The 23,938-nt window shown below is 39.2% G+C and overlaps 1 protein-coding gene across 2 annotated transcripts in view; it reads right to left on the bottom strand.

The window, feature by feature from the left end:
- The window catches only part of CDH13 (cadherin 13), a 407,362-nt gene that overhangs the window by 22,137 nt on the left and 361,287 nt on the right, over nt 1-23,938 (bottom strand). For both annotated transcript variants that reach the window (XM_088529059.1, XM_088529058.1), the window contains exon 11: nt 3,891-4,033. In XM_088529059.1, coding sequence (XP_088385185.1) covers nt 3,891-4,033 — 143 coding nt within the window. The remainder of the gene's footprint in view (nt 1-3,890; nt 4,034-23,938) is intronic.

The raw sequence follows: 23,938 nt of genomic DNA, 5'->3' as shown, positions 1-23,938 counted from the left end.
AAATTTTCTGCACAGTTTTTAGCATGCCTGGCCTTACAAGAAAAACATACAGGTATTCTCTTTCATGGTAGTAATCCCAAATCCTTCAGTTTATGATAGGACTGTAGGATGGCTACTGAAGAACATTACACTGCAGTGATACAGCAGGCCCCATGGAAAGACTGTTCTGAGCAGATTTCTTAACTCTATTTGATGCGCATGTGTTTTACAAGTATACTCCCAGTAATTGCATTTTATGATTGTGGTATTGCATTGTTTTTAATGATTAGAATGCTAAATTCAAGAAATAAAACCATCACCACTATTGACACTTGAACGAAGCCTCTGGTGTTTTCCAAGTTTGCATAAACCTGACTTTGGCCCATTGCGAGCTCATCCTCAAATTAAACCGAGTTCACGACACTTTGTTAACTCTGCTTCATGATATTTCCTGCCACTATTTAATATCTTCTTTCATAAACCAGAAACTATGTCCATACAAGCCTTTAATAAAAAGAGTTTTCAAATTCTAAAGACACTACCTTGACCTTTACCGGAATCAAAAGTACAAAGCAAATTAGGATATTCATTCCAAAAAGTCCTTTTAAAACAGAAATTTCCCCCAATAAAAGGTCAGCCTTTATTATCTACAGAATTAATACTGTGTCCATCAAATTTGCTCTTACACATTGTTTCTATTATGTTTGGAAGGTAAAAGAACTGTTTAGAGCAGAAATAATTCATTGTTAACTACATTTCTCTGCAGTTAATTTGATAATGCTGAAAATAGGTACCATAAAGTTCAAAAGAACATCATAAACAACTAAATTATTTCCTGTCGGGGAATGATTCCATTTTCTATGGTCCATTCACAATTACTATCCGAATGGTGAGAATATTTTTGTGATTTACTGAAAAAAGGATAGAGATGTTGTGGCCCACAGATTTATATAAAGAGGTACCAACCATGAAGCTCCTGTTTTAGCTTCTTCCTGAGACTATGAACATTTTATAAAAGTAGTAGAACGGCCTGGCTGGGGTGCCCAGCCCGCTGTGAGAGGGAATGAAGAAAGTATCACCGGGAATTATGTTTTCAGCTATCTCCATTCTTTAACCAAAACAGGACACATGTAGTATGGCCAGTTTAAGGAGTGCAGATATTGGAATACTTTGGGACAACAGTGTCCATGCTGTAATTATGTGAGCTCTATATGCTCTGACTCTCTATAGAAATCCTAGTTAATTTATCAGGATGATGCATCCCGGGTGATGCAAGTGCAGGGAAAGAGCAACCTCTCAATGAGCCAATTTCTCTCCCAGAAACTATCCAGGCACCAGCATGGAGCTCCGGCAGGACAGAGCTGCCCCGGGGACCTTTGCACAGCACTGCCCTGTGCCCTGGAAATTGCCCCAAATATTCCTTATTCCCCCCATTAGAAAAGCAAAGACTTTGCTGGCGCAGGGGCCAGGGCAGCTCAGATTCAGCTCCGAGGCGAGGCGAGATAATTGGGCTGTGTTAGATACGGAGGGAGGCAAAAAAGACCATAATGTGCTGTAAATAAAGCGCTTGCATTAGAGAAAAGCAAAATCTGCATTTAATGAAAAACAAATATACGTTTTGCTCCCGTTTCGTTGCCAGCAGCCATACACAGTGGTGAAAGAAATGGCTCACACTAAATGCTTCTGAAAAAACAGAGTCTCTGATTTATTATGTTTTTTTCTTCCCTTCTCCTCTCTTTGCCCCAAGTCTATTAGCCCAAGTAAATGACTTGCTCTATTGGAAATGCCAGTAAATTTTCAGCTTACCATCTAACCTCATTTGGCAATTCTTAATCCTGCCAAAGGCAACCTTATCACATAAAAATCTCACCCATATTCACTGATGTTAAATAGTCTACGCTTAGTAACCTGAAGAAAAATGTGGCTTTTACGGAGCAGTTTGTGCCCCATGCTGCTTGCAAACGAATGCATGTCGTTACATTCACGCTCACTTTTCATTCTGAAGGTAACACAACCTCCTTTTAACATCCTGAAAGAATTCTGCATTCATTTCATATTATTCTACCACAGCTTTTCTTGTCATCTAATGTAATATTCCTTCCCACGGTGGACATGAGGAAATGTTGGCTAGAAAAATCAAGTGGGCACCAGCTTTGCAGGTCAGCATCAGCAGTGACCTGGAAATCAGCTGGAATGGGAACTTCGAGGGGGTCGCAACCCCAGGGTTAGGTCACATTCCACAAACTCCACATTGCACCTTTATGCAATTAATATCAGCTATTTGAGGCCTGTTGCTCACAGTTTACTGCTGTTTCCACTGGTGGTGAAGTCGTACAAGGCTCACAACGGATCATAATCAGCACCTAACATGCCACTACTAAATGCACACGTGTGGTTTCTAATTACTGCATTCGGAAAAGTCAATAACGTCTGAGGGCATTAGCTGCCATACCAACAGTGCCACAGAACTGAAATAAATTGGATGCTGACTGTATCTTGCTTGAATTTGTTGTCTCTGACCCAGATGAAAGCTCTTCTGTGGAGCTGCTGGTCAGTGCCCAGACACCCTCCTCTCCTCTCGTTTTCCCAGCGCACAAAAAATCTGGGAATTAAGCGAAGTCACCTAGCTCCTGGCGAGGAGACACTTACTTACTTACTTATCTTTCTATTCTATTCTATTCTATTCTATTCTATTCTATTCTATTCTATTCTATTCTATTCTATTCACTTATTTATTCTCTTATTTCGAATAAATGTCAGTAATGAGTGTTACTGCACGGACAGCAAGAGAATAATCCACACAAGCAAGCAGTGAAAAGTCTGCTTTCATTTAGGTTGCTTTCTGCAGCTGGAAATATTCAAATTTTTGCTCCTTCCTTTCTCTTTGACAGCACGGCAGGACATGAGTCTGCCTTTAAAACATACTGACTTTTGATAACCGGTCCCTCAGTAATATTATCCTGACTTTTTATATATTCACTATAATATTAGGTTCCTGGGGGACTCCATTTTGAGATGCATTTAAAAAAATCTTTATCCAATAGCAAATGAAAGACAGAAATAAGTTTGGCGCTTCATTTTTCTTTGAAAATTTCCTGATAAAGAATATATATGAATATATAAATAAATCATCACCTCAGCAGAAAAAAAAATCTTTTCTATCTACATAGATATTTGTTTTTTTTTTCTGTTAAGGCCTGCAAATGCTTCCTGAGTCATGTAGTTACAAAAATGTAAAACTGTCCTCCTAAAAAGGACCTTTTACAATTCATCACCAGGACTAAAACAGCTGCAGCCATGAAAAAGTGTTAGCATATTGGTTGTTATATTAAAGGGAAAAAAAAAAAAAGTGGCTTTAGCTCTGGAGATTTGCAGGAATGATCAGGATTTTCTCTGTTTCTGTTTTCTCTGCTACAGAAGATACTACTTATACTGAATTTTTGCTAGCTAGTTTAATTCAGATTATATTTGACAGAAGGGACTTTAATCCACATAATATGTGAAAAATATTGCATTCTAGCAATTGTCTATGTTTTTCTTGTCACTGTCACTGAATGTTGAATAAGATGCAATTCAGCATATCAGGATGAGCTGCTATTGGTATTTAGGTGCCTTAGGCTTAAGAACTGCTCAAATATTATGAGGAAATTAACTCTGATAAAGATGAGTTATTATTTTGCACGAATGTTCATACACTACTTACATCTCAGATCTCAGTGCAGGAATGAATATGCATGACTTGGCCTTAAACCAAAGCTGCTCTTTGTTTAAGTTTATTCCTCTATTTTCTGTTAGTCACAATTCTTTCTATCCTTAACTTGGCACTTGTTTGAATGAATGGGAACCTTCAAGCCGAGAAAAAATAATAAATACTTTCAAGGTAATGGGTTTGGTCAATAATAGCTACTCACCACTGTCGATGGCCAGGAACTGAGCAGTGTATATGTTGTTGTGCACGTAAGGAGACTCCCGATCCAGCACGGCGGTGGTGCCGATGGTACCGTTGGTAGGGTTGATTTCTAGCCAGCCCGCAGGATCCTTGAAAACTGAATACCTAAATTAGAAGACAAAAGGAGATTGCACTTCTAGACGTGTCATGATTACATTACTACAGGAGCGTATGTCTTTCTCCTCCGTGGCTTTCATGGGGTGCAAAAAGCATAAAGCTTGTGCCTTCCCTTTGCGTTAGGTCATTACCCTTAGGCTCATTTCATAGATGGAGAAACATAGAGAAGTATTAGCTAAGACCTTTGGACATATATGCCCTAAAGTCTAGCACAGAAACACATATTTAAAAAAATCAAAAAGAAGCTGTTTCTCAGTGTCAATCTTTGATATGTTAACAATCCAGAAGATCTGACTTTTACATACCATCGCCACTTTTACATACCACCACAAAACCACCCATGGGCAGGTATCTACAATCTACAGGAACAGTCTCACATACACAATTCACTTTTGTGCTTTCTTTGTAATAATACAGAAAATATTTGCGGAAATCTCTTAGTTTGTGAACTAAGAATTGCTCCACTTGACTGAAGTAACTGACCATATGAATGGCCATGATTAGGGCCTGATTCATAGCTAAATATATTAAATAATACACAGGGCTGAATTAAGTGGCACAAGTTCTCTCTCCAGTGAAATGTGTTAATATCTCAACCCAAAATTTCAATCATATAATCGATACCTACTATAATAAGCTGTTTATCTTCTTTGCAGTGGATTGCTACTGCCCATAAACAGCTGTGAGATTTTCCACAGAAATCTTGAATTACAAGTGACTGACAGAAAACCTGCTACTGTTTAATGGGCATGTGCCAAATCAGTGCCTCTCAGTGATATTCATTTAAAAAGTGTGCTATGTTATAACGCTGCCAAAAATAATTTATTGGCGCAACTATTTCCTGAGGGAATAATCAAAAGCAACAGATTTGTTAGAGGGGGGAAAAAAAAGGTGGGCAAAATGAAATAAGATGGCAAGTGCATAAAAAGGCCCTTGCTTTGGCTCTTGTGTCCTTTAGAAGGAGTAAAAATAAGCTGTGATGCCTCTAACAAATAGTAAAAGGCCCATAGCTTGACTGCCAGCCAGGGGAGATGCTCAGCTGTCCCGTCTGGCTGCGCAGAGCCCCTGGTCCCTGGCTTGGACCTCCCAACCAACAGGTAACAGTAACACAGGTATTTCAAAACTATAATAATAATAATGCTATGAGAGGGGGTCATTAAACCACAATGACATTTTTCCTGTAACTTCAGAAAGATTAGAATGGATTCAGCATTCTCCCACAGGGCAGAAGTGATCCCTTTGGGAATGTGCACAAAAGGAGAGGCGAAAGCCAATGCACAATGACTGATATATTGCCTCAACCCAGCATGTACTTCCACTTCCAAACCATTTAAATATTGATCAATACATGAGCTTTACCTCCCCTAAAAATGAGTGTTAGAGTAGTAACAATGCAGATCATTATTTCATTTCACTTCTTTGTTTCTTTTTTATTGTTGTTTTTATAACTTTGCAACAAAGGTATGCACAAAAAATATGAAACAAGGGCAGCCTCAACAACTCCTAGTCTATTGTAAGGCAGCAAATTCTCAATTAACCCCAAACCAATTTAAGAAGATTCAACACTTTTAAAGTAATGAGAATTTAAAATGAATTGTATTATCTTCCCTGATTGCTCTACAAAGCACTGTTGGCTGTGCAAATAAAAAACTGAATTGTATAACCTGTGATTTGGCACAGGATATTGTAAAAGCAGTACTTTGTCTTTCTCACCACATTTTTTATTTATTGTGAGAGTATATTGCAGTACAGTTAAAATGATTGTTCTCTGTTCCTTTTTTTTTTTGAGGGTTCTGCTAGCAAAAGGTTTAGAATAGGTTCATTAAGAAAAGTGCTATGAAAGAAGTCATACTGGTACAGAATACAAAGCTTTGCTTTCCTCTTTTGACTTAGTGGGATCTGCTGATTGCGCAGGTGTTTTGAAAATCAGAGCATTTATTTAGGTGGTTAAACATGAATTTAGGTGCCTATATATACACTCACTCTGCCATAAGTGCATTAATACGTCGTCTGCAAAACATACACCTTATACAGCAAAACATACACCTTAATACATACATCTAAAAAAGGATGCAGAGAGGACAGATGCAGGAAAAGAGAATGCAAAATAATATCTGAATTTGGTCTATTTAATGGAGCACTAAAATTAAATAGCAAATATTTGAAAATATTTTGAAATTTCTAAGTGGCATCTTTGAAACTAACTCAAAGACCGGCTCCTGGGGCTGGCTGGAAGCCAGGGATGGTGCCTGTGGCTGGCAGCCTGATTAGGACAGAGGGTTGTTACACAGGTCTGTATCATGGACACAGAAGTGTGACCAGTGCCACTGCTTTGTACTGGCCATAGAAAGGCTTTTGGGGCCAACAGTGGGTAGCCAAGAGGTCACAGGAGAGCAGCCAGGCAGAGGTTCAGGTGCTGCTTTTGGCAGGGGCTTCCCAAGCTTGGCAGCTTCCAGGCTTCTCCCACATGGAGTCAAGGGGTCTTGGCTCTCATGCTTGAACAGAGAGAGAAGGAAAGCAAAATGGAGCATTTGGAACATACGGAGTGCCATCGCCACAGGGAAAAGCAGTGTCAAGTCTGTGCTGCACGACACATCCATGCCAATTGGATGCACTGTCCCTTTCTATGGTGCCACCAGGAGTTAAGGTGACTGGTCTAGATAGGCTTGTTGGGACATCAGCTTTTTAGCCTCACGCACCTAGAAACAGTTCAAGTTGGATTGCACAAAAACAACATGACCAACGAGTTGCAACTGTTTTGAAAGCAAAAAAGGAGTGAGAAAGTAGCAAAGAGCCCACAGAATATCCTTCTGGTTCTGCAGCAAGGCTTTGCTGCGATACTGGGTACAAGGGTGGAGGAGACCACCGCCAGCGAGATGACTCCAGGGTGCAAGAGGAAAACGATGGTCCATCTCAATTAGGACTTGCAGAATGGGCCTTGGTGTCCTGGCTCTGTGCCCCCAGTTCATAGTTTCATAAGGGTAAGGATGCTCCTTTACCTTGAGAAGTTGTTACAAAGATAAAAGCTATCAACAATTCCAAGGGGACTTGGAAGGTACAGCAAGGAGGGATGTCACAAGTACCTCCACGGACTGAAAGGAAAATAACAACTTGAATAGCTTTTTAAGGATGTAGGCTTAGGGGAATTTTCAGATTCTATAGCTCCTTAAATCCTTCATATTTTTAAAAAGTTAAACCCGGATGACTCAAAATTCTGTATGTCCTGTATACACACATATATATGTGCATCTGCATATATGTTTACTGGTGCTAAGTGAAACTGGAAGTATCAAAATATTGATAGTAATCATTTTCATAGTATCTCAGTCTGTTCAATTTGGCTGGCAGGAGTCAGTATCAGAAACATAACAAAGCTTATTTGCACATTATATTTCCAAATCACATTTGCAGCTTTTATGGATGCTGGTCTCACTGACACCAGTGAAAATGCCCACTATTTTATCTTAAAAACAGAGATGTACATTTGTATTTTGAATGAAGACTTTCACATTTTGGCTCATTATCCACATTTCTGAATCCTCAGCAGTTCGCCTACATACAATTAGGTAACATATTGAAGTTACCGTATCTGTCTTGCTCCTGCTGGGACTATATCATATAATGGCAGTCTCTGTTTTTTTCTGTGCTTTTCATGAACTATTCAAGTAAAGTAAAATGATCAGTGGGGAAGGTAACTCCATATTTTCCATGCTTAAGAGCTCAGCATGAACATTCCCCTTTGTCTCTGAATGAAGAATTCTCTAAACACAGACGTTATGCAACCTTTAAGTCAAGCCAATGTGAATTTAATCTCATTACATTAAGTCCATCTGAATAATCAAGAGCGACTACCCTTGAAAAAAACAGTCACAGGTATTTAGGAGAGACCAGTGTAGCAATTAGAGCATAAATACAGGCACCTCCATAAATAATGGTTGTTTTAAAACAAAGACTAAAGTACCTCCCAAAACACAAGTGTAACAGTTAATATCTGGTTTAAAGCTACTTTGTATTTCAGATGTTTTATGTAGAGATGCCATAACATAGAGCTTTTAAGACTGAGCTGCAGCTCATCATGTTTCATCTTTCCCTCTGCACTATCATTACTTTTTGCCTGCACTAATTACGGGAGCATATGGTATGAGAGGCAGTAGAAGGCAAGCCTTGTCGCTGTGCAGCAATTCCACAGCTGAAACATGCTCCAGACTCATTAATGATGACACATTGCAATTTTTCTGCTGACTACACGAAAGCAAAGGCACTCTTGCTCCAGGAGATTTTTAGGCTGCTTGGAGAGAGCAACTTGCATTTCATATGCGCTCACTCCCTGCCTCGCACACCAGGGCCTCAACTTGTTCACCTCTTCTGAACGATCCCAACAGCAGCAATGCTCTAACACGAGTACTACACTAACATTGCATTTTATAAGAACAATTTTTTCATGCAACTTCCAGGTTTGTTTCCTTTGACTTCTTATGTCATTAGAACCATGGGAAGAATGCACTTGCAGCAGTTGTGGCTTTTCATTTCCCTCCCCAGGCATTCAAACAAATGTTGAATCAAACACACAGGTTTCAAGTGAATATATAGGTTTGCTTTCCATTTTATACCGAGATATAAAGCCTTAATTTTCCTTAATTTTTGCACTGTAGCCCCAAACGTGGTCATACGGGCTCCCAGCAGACAACCCTGGGAGCTGGTGTTTAGTGTGTCACAGCACATGTGCTGCCCCAGCAGAGAAGGCATTATTAGGAATAACTTATTTCAGCATTTCAACAAAAATCCTAGCAATGAAATACAGAGATCAGCAATAAGACTCATATTTACTTATCACACTTGCAGAAAGTATAATTACTACCAGTAAGCAGTTCTGGGCAGAATCAGTTATTCAAAAGGGCTTTTCATACCTCCTTTCAACACTACTTTCCAGTGCACTTTCCCATTTGGATGCCAAAAGGTCCTATAACCTCTAAGGATATTAATAAAGACCCATGTAGTTCTTTTTTCCTTTCTTTCTGAAAACAACCATATCGCAGGATGTTTTTGTATTCTTTTGTATGCCCTGAACTCGGCGTTTGCTATTCAACGTGGAGAGGCCGGGATGTGTATTCAGTATTCTTATATGTTCTTCAGTATAAGAATACAGAATATTCATCTTATACATGTGGCACTGGAGCCACGTGTTCAACAAGGGCCAGTCTCCTCTACCCATGGACGTGTTGACCGCTCAGTGTACAAGACTCCTTCACTACACAATCTGGGTACACCAACAACCTCGGAGGACCCAAAACTCAGTAGCTTTGGGGAACTGGTACCTAAATACCCATAGTCGACCTAGTGGAGAAGCCAGTTGACTAAAAGCAATAGGTGGTCAGCTGCAGAGGAGGCTCATAAAACAGGACATAACATCACAGGCAGCCTTACCCAGATCAACCACTTTCCTTTTCCCATTTTCCTTTTCACCTATGCAATATGAACCAACAGAAGAACAATCCTGCACTAAGCTCTGCGTTGCCAGTACTAGACTGTTAGCAGCAGCAGTTAATTTAAAACTAGCTCCAGTAGTTGTCCATCATTCTGCAGACAACATAGGAAGATCCTCTGCTGGAAGGGCTAAAAAGCAGCTGGAGAACTTCATATCCCACAAAACACAAGCAAAAGCATCTCATCATCAAACATCACCCAGGCAGAATGGAACGACACGTTCATCTCAAAACCTGCCTGCCAGGATGGTCATGGATTAAATGAACACAGCCACCCCACTTTAGGGCTTTTTCATATCTTTCTTGTTCAAGACTGATAAACACATATATACCCTTAAAAATCTCTCGTTTCAGTCCTGCAATGCTCATGATAATAATGTGCCCTTTCCCAGGCAGATTCCTTGTGCTTTCCTTCTTCTCACAGCTGGTGAGAGACCCTGGCAGGAAGGCTCGCACAAGAAACTGCTAACCTAGTGCCAAGAAGCCCCCAGTGATCTTCAAAAGATCCTATTAAAAAAGCCAGAAAGAAAGAAAAAAATTATCCGTTTGTACATTCCATTCCCCATATCTGACTTCTACCTGGCAAAAGAGGCACTGTGTGTAGTCAAGTAGCTTTTCCCATTAAATATGTGAACATGCAAAATGCATGGTTTTGAATTGGGATTGAAATGCTGTTACTAGAAAAATGCCTATATGCTAAATGTGTAGCAGACTGTAAAATACCTCCTGTAGTGCTCTCCTGCAGGAGAGCTCGGACGTGCTCAAATTACTTTGGGCAAATTCTTGAAAATAAACATTTTAAAATCTACAAAAAGCAAGTTTAAACTGAAATATCCTCATCTTAATATGAATAAACACATTAACAAAAATTAAACCCCCCAATAAATAAAATTTTCTGGTCACATTGTCGAGAAAGGTATTAGGTCAGTTGGATGGATTTTTAAAGTTATTGCAGATAGAGGATTTATGCCAGAGCCGTTTTTCAGCTCCACAGAGCAGGTTTATGGGCTTGCGGTGTGTCTGTATTTTCACAGGCTGGAAATGTCAACTCGGTGTGCGGTTTGAAAAAAAAAAGTAAATTAAAATCCCCATCAGCGTTGTGCCACCAGCCACTCGGAGCGTTTCTGGTCACTGCAAACTCATGTTGCCCTTTGATAAACTGGACACGCTCCAAGCGGATTCACGAGGCTGCAGAGCCAGGGGCCAACAGGACAGCTTGTGTCCACACACCGGTTATCATCTGAACAGGCAGCTTTCTCGTATATTTTCCTGTATATTTTCCTTGCTGTATATACACAAAAGAGGCTCCAGAACAAGCTTCCAGCTGAGCTTTCTTCTTTTGCCCCTCTTCTATTTTATGAGCAATAGAGAGTAATTTTCAGCAAGGAAAGCAGCCTGCCCTACACTTTGGAGGATCACTCGTCTCAGCTCTTCCCATGTCCAAGCTGTGTTAATAAGCCACAGGAAGGACTACTGGAAGTGTAAAACCAATTTCTCAGCAGTATTTCAACTATTTTTTTTTATCTTTTTCTTTTTTTCTTTTTTTGGTTACAGCAGATTAAGAAGGGCAAGACTAAATAATAAAATGGAAAGCTTAGGCACATCTTGTTCTACAGCAATATGCCATGACAGATAAGAGAACTGTAACATTCGGGACACATCTGGTTAAAAAAAATCCACTTTTTAAAAATTTTCTGTTGGAAATAATAAAAAATACATTTTCCCCACCTAAATTGCACTTTCTACAAACAACGAATCTCAGCAGGAAAGATTTTCCTAAAGAAAATAAAATCCTTGCACAGTTCAATCCCTTTTGCAGTTAACTGGTCTGCAATATAAATAACCGTTTTACATAGGCAGGAGAGGATTATAAAGCAGAGATGTCTCTATTTGGGGACTTTTCTCTTAGCTTCTCTCAGAGACAAGCACAAGTCTGGCAAACAGAATTAAGTAGCACCTCGCACACAGTTTTCTTATTTCATTCAATCAAAAATAAAGAAAATCAAGTCTTTCCAATGCAGGTCAACTGGACCCTATAGGACCTCACACTAAACGACTAATGAATGAGCCCTGGCTCCTCATCCTCACTGTAATCATCCTAATGGCAGATCAACATATATAATTGCACAGCAATCAGCTGCTTTGCTCCAACACCAGACCAGCCCTTCGTTTAGGTTGGGGCTCTAATAATTTCAATTTCAGCCCAGTTCTGTGCCAGACCAGCTCAGTTTGCAAGACCAGGGCCACTATAGAGACTGCATTTGCCTCTGTTCTCATCCACTGCACTTTTTACATTATGCACAGCACCTCAGCACCTCCCCGTTAGAGCCGCAAGATTTATAGTTTCTGATTTATTCTGCTTGTCACGGCAGTGATTTAGCAGGCTGGCTTTATCACGGTTCGCCATCAACAACGATATGATCAAAACAGAATGGAAAATTAGTCGAAATTCCAGTTCTAATCTCTTGCCACTGAAAAATAGCAGATGAGAAAATGGTTGACTAATTAGCTATTTGTGTGGTGCAACAACAGAAACAAACCCTCGGTAAATGCAAGGAAAGAAAGAAGAGAGTCATTGCAAGCAGAATTCAAAAATAACAAAACACCAATTAATCAAAGAAAAATACTATAATCAGGTAGTTAAATAAAACATTATAGAAAGCAAAACATTATGAGCTATTTTTCTTGTACCGTCTCCCAAACATTTCTCTGTACCAAAACCAAATTCCCAGGGTTTTGTTTTTCCTTAGGGCAAAGAAAAAAAATCCTAGAAGTTGAGGGTAATAAACAAAACTGCATGCATGTATGTATTTTTTAATCAGAAGTGATTAGGGCTATGGTTAAATGAGCCTAGAGGCTATAACTATCTGAATTATTCCTAAAGCTAGGGAATAACACACATATCTGGGACTTGCACACTGGTATTATCAGTTTGTTGCTGCTAGAATAATTGTTGACACATGCAAACCAGGGGAAGATTTTTTCATCGGAGCAATTGTGCCCCCAAAACTAATCAGCACTCAATGAGCAGGAGGTACTTTTAGGAAGAACTAGGAGGAGGTTTGGGCAGTAAAACTCATATTGGAGTTTCTTCACCTTCAGTTCAGTACAACTGCACTTCCCACCGAAGCGGCATCTCCCACTGCAAAGCCATTGACATCTATTAACTTTGGGACAAGTCTCAAAAGGAAGGCAGGGAATTAATACTTCTGAAAATTAATGGCCAAAAGGAAAGCATACCAAAGTGGTGTACAAGGTGAATAATCCCTTTAGTGCAGTTTTCCCCTGTGCCCAGGCAAGGCTTGAGTGATTCCTGCACCCGCTGTGCCTGTCCCTCGGGCTCTCATGTGCATCCTTGGTTGCCTGTGGTTGCCATTTGCTCCTCAGAAATTTTCACGGAATTACAGACCTATATAATTTTGGAGGACTGGATTACCCCAGGGATGGGCAAAAACTCCTGAACACCCTGGCAATAATCAGCAGCTGAGTTTGAATTTGGAAGCAGAAAAACATGAGCTGTTCTTATCATGCTGACCTGAAAGGAAAATAATTACCCCTAGCAGAAGACCAAATTAGGAACCTTAAGGTTGAAGATAAAGATGATGATGTTGGTGTTGTTTTATTTTCAGGAGTTCAGCTTTTACTAGGGAAAAGATGTATCCTGTGTCTATATATGAACTCTTTTTTTTTTAATTAAAACAGGGAAGAAGACAGAAAAAAAAGAAACAAAAAAAGAAGTTTAAAAAATAGGCATTAGCCCAAAAAGTGCAATTCCAAATTCCAAACAGATGGAATCCTGTGAATTCTTATGAACTCTTGAAGAAGACTTGAAAGTCACTGAGTCCTTGAAATTTAGGAACTCTGTGAAATGTATTCCACTGCAAAAATCTGGATGGTAGCCAGGAAAAGAGAAAATATTATCAAACTAGACCCTTTCACAGAAAATACGTGCCAGACTCACAAACCTCAACCTTGACATCGGCGGGAGGCATTAGTTAGAGCTGTAAAAGAGACCCTGCGAAGGACAGCGGTGCTCAATCTGCTGCACTAAGGTCAGCAAAGATGAAGCAAAAGGCTCCGAGGAACGAAGGAGAAGGAGAAGGAGTCAGATGGGGAGGAAAACTCATCCTTGGAACAGGCGTGCGAAGTCCTTACCATGGACAGTGCCAACAGAAAAGGACGGACCCTTCTCTTCAGGCTCTGCATGATTCTTTGAGGAATTACTTCGGAAATTAGTTATTTTTGGAACATTTTAGGGAGGCTCATATGCAAAAACTTGCACTAAGCTCATGTCCTGGTAAAACCAATATCATTACTATTACTTAGCATCAGAGTAGGTTTTCAGTTGTAAATTACAATACTTGAACCTAATAATATGAATTTTATGTCAATGTCTATGAGGAAAATATATGAAACTTTGCCTAATGTTTGATTAATGATCCAACTATATCTAGAGGAGATGGAAATTCTCAAAGGTTTTATGAATCAATGAAGAGGCAACAAATTAATAACTTTGTTTCCATAGAAAGTGAACTCATGTAGTTCCAGAAAATATATCACTCCTGCATTATTACTACAGCAATTAACATGTTTTTCCCTTTAGTTTTTTTCAGTTTTTCTTTATTTAAAAATAGCTGTATTCATAGTAGGAAAATAGACTATCTTAATGCATTTGCATAGTAGCCCAGAGGAATTAATACCCACTGAGTTAAAATACTTTCCAACCCTGCAGCATTCAATAAGAGAAGGAAAGGGCAGGTGAGAAATTCAGCAGGATGTGTGATAATGTGAGAATATAATACTCGAGAAAAGTTCACACTATTGTCCAATCCTCTAATATAAAGAAAAAGGCATTAGGCTTATTCCTAACAATAATACCACAAATTAAGTTTCCAATTTTTCCCCTGTTGATTTTGAATAGATTATGCATTTCATGGGGTGCATTTCTTACAAAAGAAACTTAATAAATTATTTTCCTTTTTTCCCCTTGTAATAAGAGACAAAGTCCTATCTGAGGGTTAGGTGGCTGAATACACAGGAACACACCCCCAAAAACCATGCAGTCACTTTTTGTCCGTGTCGGAGCCATACATGATATCACGCCATATCTTTTCATTTATTTTAGAACAGTTACTTTTGTTTGCCCAACTCGCTATCTTTAATGGCCTTGACAAATGAAAAGTGAAGTGTAATTTCCCTTTTTTGATCTCTATGAATCAGATTCCCAGGCATTCAAGCTGTCCAAAGGCACTCCAAAATCTATGCACTCCCCTCCTACCTGTCTGGCCCTTATCACTTTTCAACATTGTGTATAACCATGTCTTAGCTGTTTTATTTATAATGTCATCAAGTCTAGGTTGTTACATTTGTTATAGGTTGCTGTGCTGATTTTTTTTTCCCTGTATTTGCCTATGCCTTCCAGGGATGTTAGGAAAATGAAATATTACTTTTCACTTGTTGAACAACAACACTGAAAGTCAGATTCCAGAGTCAGTTATTCCAGTGGATATTCATTGCAATGTTCCCTGTCTCACTGCTGTATCTGTAAAACATATTCATCTCTCTATGGGTACACATTAATAGAGAAGAAAACTGATAGAAATTAAATTCTATCAGATATTTTGAAAAACATCTCTCTCAAGCATACACAAAAGGACCATTTTCTCAATGCAATGGGCATTGGGTATAATGGACAACCTATGAATTAAAACTGTTTTTTTTTCCAAAGGAACAGAAAATGAAAGTATGTTATTTACAAGGAAAATTACCCTTTGTTTTTCAAAAAGGCAGGTGATACAGAGTTCACTTCACTAATATTACCCTAAGTACATTTAGCAGAGAGAACCTCCCTTTGATACACTGCACATAAACCTGTTGTATACAGCATTTTGTTTATACCATACTCATCATTATAAACTTCACAAACTCCTTTTGGCTTTAACATGACAAATGCATATCATTTAAGAAATCTGCTGATCAAAGATGGAATATTTGAAGAAGCTGGAAGAAAAAGCTGGAAATATTTTTTGTATGAAAGAAAGAGCTTTGATAATATATTATAGGATTGAGCACTCAAGGGAAAAGCAATGCAAGAACTGTAGATGTTTGTTCAACCTTAATTTGCCACAGTGACATTTATTGATAAGGTTTAAATCTAGGCCTTACTTGCATCCAACCTGGTATTAATGAGGCCATTAATGAGACACTTGACCAACAGTTTTTCACTATTTGGTCACACATAGTTTTATTTTCTATTGGACATCTATCGCATTCAGTGCACAAAATACATACGGTGCTCACTGAATGGAAGTCATTTAACTTCTCTCTTTGGCTTAACATTAAACAATTAACATTCTATGTCTTCATTACTATATTCTACTTGAACTCTGCCTTGGATGCCCAACATTTAATATTCTCATGGGCCTTTCCCTTGGGCTTAGGGTTCTGCATGTTTTGCAGAAGCCTCCTTAAACCCCTCTCCACAGCGTCACTGCAAGAAGAAGGAGAATTAATGCTTCAGTTTTATAGATGTTTCTGCTCTGCTAGTACAAAAGTTTCTTTTTGCTGCCCTGAAGCACTATCAGACAAACTCTGTGCCTACATTTGTTTTTAATGAATAAAATGTTACCAATGACCCAGGACTGAATCTCAAGAGAAGCTAGGCCTTAGGCAGACAGAATTCGATTGGAAATTTCCCATTTGAAAGGAAAAAAGGGGAAGCATTACTCTGTCAGACTTATTAAAATAGGTGAATGTGTAAAAATTCTCAAGGGCTTGGAATATTTAAGGAAATCTGGGTGAGATAGATTAGTATCTCCAAGGTAAGGCTATGCTATCCACCCAATGGATCTGCCTCAAGGGATCACATGGATAATAATTATCTAGCTATATGCAGAGTAGGCATGCATGTTTCTGTATGCATATTTACCTAGAGTATAATGGACATAAAATTAGGAAGCAGTCAGTCCCCAGCAATTCACATTTGAACCAAGACTGGATCCGCAGGCTTTCTGCTGCTTCACAAAGTGCATAATTTCACTTCTACTCAGAAACTATTTTACAGAAATTGGCATCCCTGTTACTAAGCTAATAGAAAAATTCCAATTGAACTTTACAAGATTTTTTTCCTATTACAGAGCTCCACTTAGTAAAAAATGAGTGCTTAAACCTTCCGATAATTTCCCCACTGAACTTAAATTCTACTCAAAGAATAAGTGTCTGTGAGTCTGAAAGAGGATAGGCTACTTATTTCCTTGAAATGCATAGCCTAGGGATGCCTTGCAGCTGCACAAAGGCTGTGAACATGCAGCAGAAGTCCTATACATTTGGGAAAGCCTCTGCTCCAAGATAAAATCCAAGGTCCATACTCAGTAGGAATTTTCTCTCTAATTTCAGTGGGCCCACGATTTCACTCTGTCTTTACTTCCAACAACTGCACTGCAAATTAATCTAATGTAGCCATAACATTGGCACCTCATTTCCTCACAGCAGGGCAAAGAGCTTGGAAAGAACCAGAGTGATTCCCTTTTCCAATCAGGACATGAATGTGAAGAAACACCTGCTCTGGTGCCGTCTGAGACCCTCGGCTGCTTTAAAGCTGGAAGGGTAGCAGTCCACAAGACGAACAAGAATTAATTGCACGCTTACCCCAGTGGCAGGATTCGGGACTGGATGCATTGCAGTCTCCTTGGCAAACTCTTATTTAAGTGTTTGGTTTTACATCTTTGGCCATCCTTTCAAACAACACAGAGCGCTCGAGTTGCAGCCTTTGCATATTTTAAGGCCAAGTAAATCTCTGCCCAGGCACTGCTGAAAGTTATGAGAGCTGCATAGGTGCATGCACAGGTACTGAACTTGCCTTCCCATGCAGTGTCCCTGGAATTGACAGCCAACTTACAATCAAGATACTCTTTACTTCTTACAGAGGCAAATTCCTGCCTGTTCTGCAACTAGGAGAAATCCATAATGTCAAAGTGAGTTATCGTCAGGATCTGACTCCCACTGCAAGCATAACTTGTGACTGATATATCCTATTGTTATATTTCTCAATCAGATCTGCAATATTGTTTAGTCAGTGACATGAAAAATCTGCCCTATAATTTCACAGTTCACAGCCACTCATTCTGAGTGCTGACATGGTTGAAATCATAATGTGGCATAATATTGTTACGCAGGGGAAAGACAGAGGGTCTAATTAAACTCCCCTTAAATGCTACATTCATCCTTATTAATCAGGAATTTGGGACTCTTAAGGTAATATCAAGGGAAGTTAAAATTGGTTCCTGCGACTTATTCGATTACGTGAAAACACAGATTCTCAAGTCTACCATATATAGATTTAATACCAACATATTAAATGTGATTTATGCCATTAAAGTAGAGCAGATGGAAAAATTCAGGAATACAATACCCTGACATGTATTGTCATCAGAGTGACAAAGGTGGCTTCACATAGCTGGCTTCCCTATAAATTATGAACCAGTGGATTGAGAATTCTTGGGAAGGCTGCTTTAGGTATTCTTTAAAAATTTAATCCATACACTCCTGTGTTTCAGGGGCTAATCAAAGGGACATTAATCCTTTATTCTCAGCAAAAGGGATACTGTTCTTCAGGAGAGCTACCTCAAAGAGTCTGGGTCAAAATTCGCTCTCTGATGGGCTCCTTTTCTAGGAGGAGAGGGTAAGAAGATGAGGCAGGTCCTTAAATCTGAGGTCAGGATCTGGCACTTACAGAAAGAGACCTGAAGATAGGTAAATTCTGGAGCTTTATCATCTTATATAACAGTTATATTATTATGCACCACACGTGGACAGGGTGCTACAAGACTTACCTGTTCACATACATTGATCTTTCTCCCAAACCTAGGAAGAACCCAAGTGTCCTAGGGCAGGCACTGGCACAACGCAGTCGGAGCAAGTGTGGGAAGTCTCTCCCACTGCCCACAAGCTCCTCAAACAGCTGAGATGGTGTTTGTCTTGAACCACACAAACCCCTAAAAGTTAAGATATACAAAACTTGACAAGACAGAGAGGGGTTTGATATCTGTCCTAATGCTGAGGCAGAAAATATCAATAAGAGGAGGAGAAAAACAGCAAGTTAGTGCTCCAAGGGGCTCCTCAAAATGCTAAGTGGGAGAGTTCTCGACAGGTTTGCCCATGAGTAGCAAGAAGGGTGAACAGGAGGTTTTGGGAAGCAGACTATCAGCATCTGCTCACCACCCTGTGGGAAAGAAGGGCCCATATTAGTATAGCTCCAATATTGAAGCCGACAGCATTGGAAATGGCTTTCCTGTGTGGCCAGCTTTAGACACCGTCCACAGCTTTTCAGGACATGCATTCCGGATTTGGCAGATGTTTTAACTCCCGCTGGCGCAGGGACTTTGCTCCAGTCATTTATTCTCTTCAGTCTCATTTCAGTAGTTTGCTCCCACCAGAGAGAGTCGTTCACCAGCTGCTTCCTCCAAGTTAATTCAGACTCTGTGATCTGTCCACACAGCACTAGCCAGCCACAAATCATCCTCAGAACGGGAGAAACGGGACCCAACTTCACTCCCAAGCCACTATCACCTTTCTGGAGTTATAGCCGAGCTATGAGAGGAGAATGAAGGAGCTGTGGTACCACTCCAGAAGCAAGTTTGCTCCCTTCCCATCTTGCTGGGGATTTGCAGGCCAATGGAAAAAGGGTATCTTCACCTTGCTATTTAGCAAGCACAATGTGGAAGTCAAGACTGGTCAGGCCAATGAATGAAAAAGTAAATGCATTTTTTCAGTCATTTTCTCTTTAGATATTAGTATGAGTCTAATTACACAATATATATCACAGCAATGACCTACTATGCTATGGTATTAATATATTAAAAACAAGTGAGAAGACTGTTCTGCGGAGATCTATCAAGCTACTGGTTGACTGGTGACTGCAAAATTAAGGGCGATACTTGTAGCATGAGGAATTAGCCAGGTTTTTTATTTAGAAGTGATAAAATCTCTCCTTTTCCTCCACTGCCTGCTCACCTTGACATTGGCAGCTCTCTGACTTACTGGTTCAGTGCTTTTGCGGGAAGGTCAGAAGAGGAAAAACTGTTTGTGTAAAACGGGTTCCCTTTCTACTTGGCTTTCCTTCTAATTTAAAAAAAAAAAAAAAGAAAAAAAAAGAAAAGGAAAGAAAAGAAAAGAAAAGAAAAGAAAAGAAAAGAAAAGAAAAGAAAAGAAAAAGCAATTTGCACTGTCCAATATATAGCAACTTCAGATCTAGAGATGTGCTCCAAATTCCCAATAGCTACGTTCAGACAGGCCATAAATAAAACGGCGGAGCCAACTCGCGATGCTCTTGGGTGTAACTTGCAGAGCAAAATCCCGGCGCTGCATGCGGAGAGTGGAGCTTAGCCAGCCATTTATAACAACACGGCTATTCCTCTGTCTGCACACGGAAAACAAATCTCCTGGTGTTAAGAACCAAAGACAAGTCCTTCAGACTTTAGGAGATGTATTTCACAATGTTACTTCATAAGGATTTGTTCTTTAGGGTTTTCCATCCCTCCCTCGTTTTACAGCATTTTGGTAAATTGATTGCAGGGTACCCCCAAAAGTAGGTTTATTGACTTCCATCTGTGACAAAAACCCTATAGAAAGGCTTGGTGTGCATCCCTATGCAGAACTGATCCTGTAGGTGTTCATGCGGGGTGTGATCTGGAGTCCTTTCCCCCTTAAGAAGGGAGCCAGGATGTCTCAAAAAGTCCTAGCAGAAAACATGAAAAAGTCTTCAAGAATTGTCTTTGCAATTCATGGCTTATATGTTCATGCCACGTAACAGCAAAACACGTCAGCAAAAAGAGGACTAACAGGAGCAAGCTACTTCTTGCTTTATTCCAGGGAATTCCCCTCGGTTTTCTCAAATACTTGAGATTCGGAGGAAACTTGCTGAATTATGAATCCTATTCCAGCATCGTTTCATCACTGTTTTAGAGAAGCTTGGGCAATCACTTCATTTTTGGACACAGATGAAGCAAACCATGATTTCACTTTCAGCAAATATAGGAACGTTTGCATGGGCATCAGCCAATTCCACTAACCCCAGAGCTGCAACGATGTAATCTCAAGCAAAATTCGCCACACTAGGAGACGTTCCCATTCCCAAAGTCAATGGACAGACTGTTGTCCAGCTGGAGTCAGTTTCAGGTGGAGAAAATTATACATACACAAACATATATATGTATATGTATCTTAGTTGCATATATTGTTTCAAATACTTTGGTGATTTTTTGTATTCCTGTGAAGCTCACTGCAGTTTGGGTTCCTTTTCTAAATTCTCCTGCTTCAAATACTGCATTTTAATTATATTTAATGAATTAGATATGCTTTAGAGCTATAATAAACTTCTCTTGTGAAGATATTTCCGAAGCACTGAGTCACATCACTTACTGTGAATAAATACCGCAATAATATATTTACATAAATAATTTAAAATCCAAAGCACAGTAGGTAATAAAAATATATTGCCATGATAAACCATGAAACCAGGGAAGAACACTGCTTTAATTAAAAATTACAAATACTCTGCAGTAAACAACTTATTTACACATAGTTAAAAGTCTGACTATTGAATATCCTGGACATGTTGAATCCAAAAAAGGAAAAAATACTTAAACCAATATCTCCACATAGGCAAAATATTGAGGACCGTAACTGTGTTTAATTAAGATCTACTGTTAATAATAGATTTCAGAGAGTGAGGCTCTTCTTTTAATTTCCCAAGGTAGAAAATGTTATTAAATTTGGCCTTTAACTTCTCATTGACATGTACACTTGAAACTTCTGATTAAAATTTCAGAGGTTGGGAAGAGGCACCCAAAATTAAACTCTTAAATCTGGCACAAAAATAACAATGATCCCTGATTAAGAAATCAAATTTCAGAAACTTCATTACTGTCCTATTAATAAATTGTTGGTTTATAATTAATATGGGCCCTGCTGGATTTCTTCTTTTTCTAAAAGAAGTTGGAAACTGTCAAGGGAATTAAGTATTTTAAAAATAGGTTAATGAATCTAAGACGTGTGATCGCTCTCAAACACGCTTCTTTACTTTCTGGGAGCGATCCCAGAGGAACGAATGCAACTTTCCACAACAAAGTTAGGGATTCAGGAAAATCCAGCGGTTCGGTCTCCTCCTTTCTTTCCAGGAGGTTCGTGGTCCAAAACTCACCCTACTCATTGCAGACCTCTCCTAGGGAATTACAGGCATGCGTATAGCTGTGAAAGTCACTCTTAATCTAGTTTGCAAGAGGTAGGATTTAGAGTAAGATTAAACTTGACGCCTACATGATTTAGCTCCTCGAGATGAGCATGCAGGTCTTCTTTCCAGGATGACAGTTCTACATTGGGCTCCTTTGAAATGTTAACACCACGAGATCAGAGCAGAGCTGACACCACGCGACTTCACCGCTTATCATGTGCAAACTGAGAGCTAGACCCGAAGCTGAATGCTTTGGAGCCACACAAACACTTGGAATCTCTTTTTTTTTTTTCAGTGTAATACATTTTTGCTAGCTTGTTTTAGCTTTTAAATGAAATGCTTTCTCGATCTGCAAAGACACTTCAAGCTGAAGAATAAGAAAGAAAATTGTGTCAAAAGTACAGCTGTCGTTAGGAATCTCTACAACGCAAGCCATGTTTTTCAAAGAGATAAGTAATTTGAATCTGACTCAGAGATGCGATGTTCAAAGAATAAATTCAATCTAGATTTGGACAACGGCACACAAGGTTTCTATACCCCTTATCCATCGTTCTTGAAATGCATTTAGGAACCTATATCTAATAGAGTAACTTAATTTCCTGATTACAAATAGTCATCAGCCCTTCCTACAAGCTAATATAGCAAACTAACAAAAAATATCCCTGCAGTTAAACAGATTTATATCCCAGTTGTTATAGGCTGGAAATAAAGCAGGTAACATTAATAATGTTCTGATGCAATGCTGTTTGCATCCATTGGTGTATTTTGCACAGACATATACCATGTTGGGGATAGCGTAGAGATGTCCACACAGCACATGTAACAAAAATCTGGTATTCATTGCGTAATGCAGACACAAAGCACTATTTGATCGTGGTCACTGGTATTTAGACTAATATCTAGTTTAAAGCTTAGTGTTGTGCCTGCTTGGCCCTTATTTTGCCAGGGTAACCACAGCAAGGGCTCTGATGATGCAGCTTACAGCGGGGCAGACAGAGAAGGATGGAGTTTGATTTGCAATCTCCATAAATCAAGTATTCCTAAGCAAAAGCCTTAACTAGCACAACCAGCAAACCCTCCTTGCATAAGCCCTGGATCTAGGCAAGACTTCACGCACACACCTGCCTGCAGAAATTTGACAGAAAATATTTCTGCCAAACCCGCAAACTCAATCTGGTGAGTGGTTTTGGCTTTTCTACATGAATTTTACACTATCCTAATTGCAGATGCTGTTCTCATATATTGTAAAGTCTTTTCTTTTCCTTTTTCTACTAACAGCTACGTGTTTCAATATTACCTGTCAGTGTTAAAAGCACCTTTTAAAAATGCTATATTTTATGCTTTCCCATTATTTTAGCAAAAGGAGGACGTATAGGTAGTCAAATCTGGTAGCCTTTCTGGAATCACTCCATTATTTTCCAGATATCCATTACATTTGCATTATTTTCTCTTAACTTTATATAGCCATTTAAATAATTTCTATATGTGATCACTCTTCATTCCCAATACAAACTACCTTACTTCTGCACATGTAGAATGAGAGAGAGAAAGAGTTCAGGCTAAAAATCCCCCCATGCAGATATGGCCCAATATTAAGCCTTGAGGTCTGGGAAATTTCTGCTTAGCTTATGGCTAGTAATAGTCGAGCTTTGATATCTCCTTTGCAGTCAGCTGGGAGATGTGGTGGACAGAAAAACTATTGATGCTATTTGCCGGTTACACACAGCACTTAAAATCAAATTAAAATTTTCAGTGATTACTGGTGGATAATACCTGCAATTTCTGCTCCAGTATAGCCACTAGAAATGCAGATAATACATTCTGGATTGTTGATTTTGATAGGCAAATCTGTGTATTCTCTTGGCATTTCTCTCTTTTAGCATTGCAAAATCAAATGTCACAATAATTAATAAGACTTTTATTCTCTCTCATGGAAATATTTAGTTATAAATAACTTGAATAACTATATTTCTTAAATTCAGTCACGATCCCAAAGGAAATAATATTTTCCTCTACATAAACTAGATTCTGAATAATGCAGCTGAGGGTCGGATTGCTGTATCTGACATGCAACAGAAACTCCATAGATTGTCCATCCATCAACACAAATCTGTATGACAACAGTGAACGAAATAAAAAATCCCTGGAGCAAAAATGAAAATTAAGAATAAAAATGCATTT

The sequence above is a fragment of the Tinamus guttatus genome, unplaced genomic scaffold (assembly GCF_059628265.1).
Source record: "Tinamus guttatus ecotype Peru unplaced genomic scaffold, ASM5962826v1 Tinamus_guttatus_pri_ptg000323l, whole genome shotgun sequence".
NCBI classification, from domain to species: Eukaryota; Metazoa; Chordata; class Aves; order Tinamiformes; family Tinamidae; genus Tinamus; species Tinamus guttatus.
This window is presented reverse-complemented; position numbering and strand designations above follow the sequence as displayed.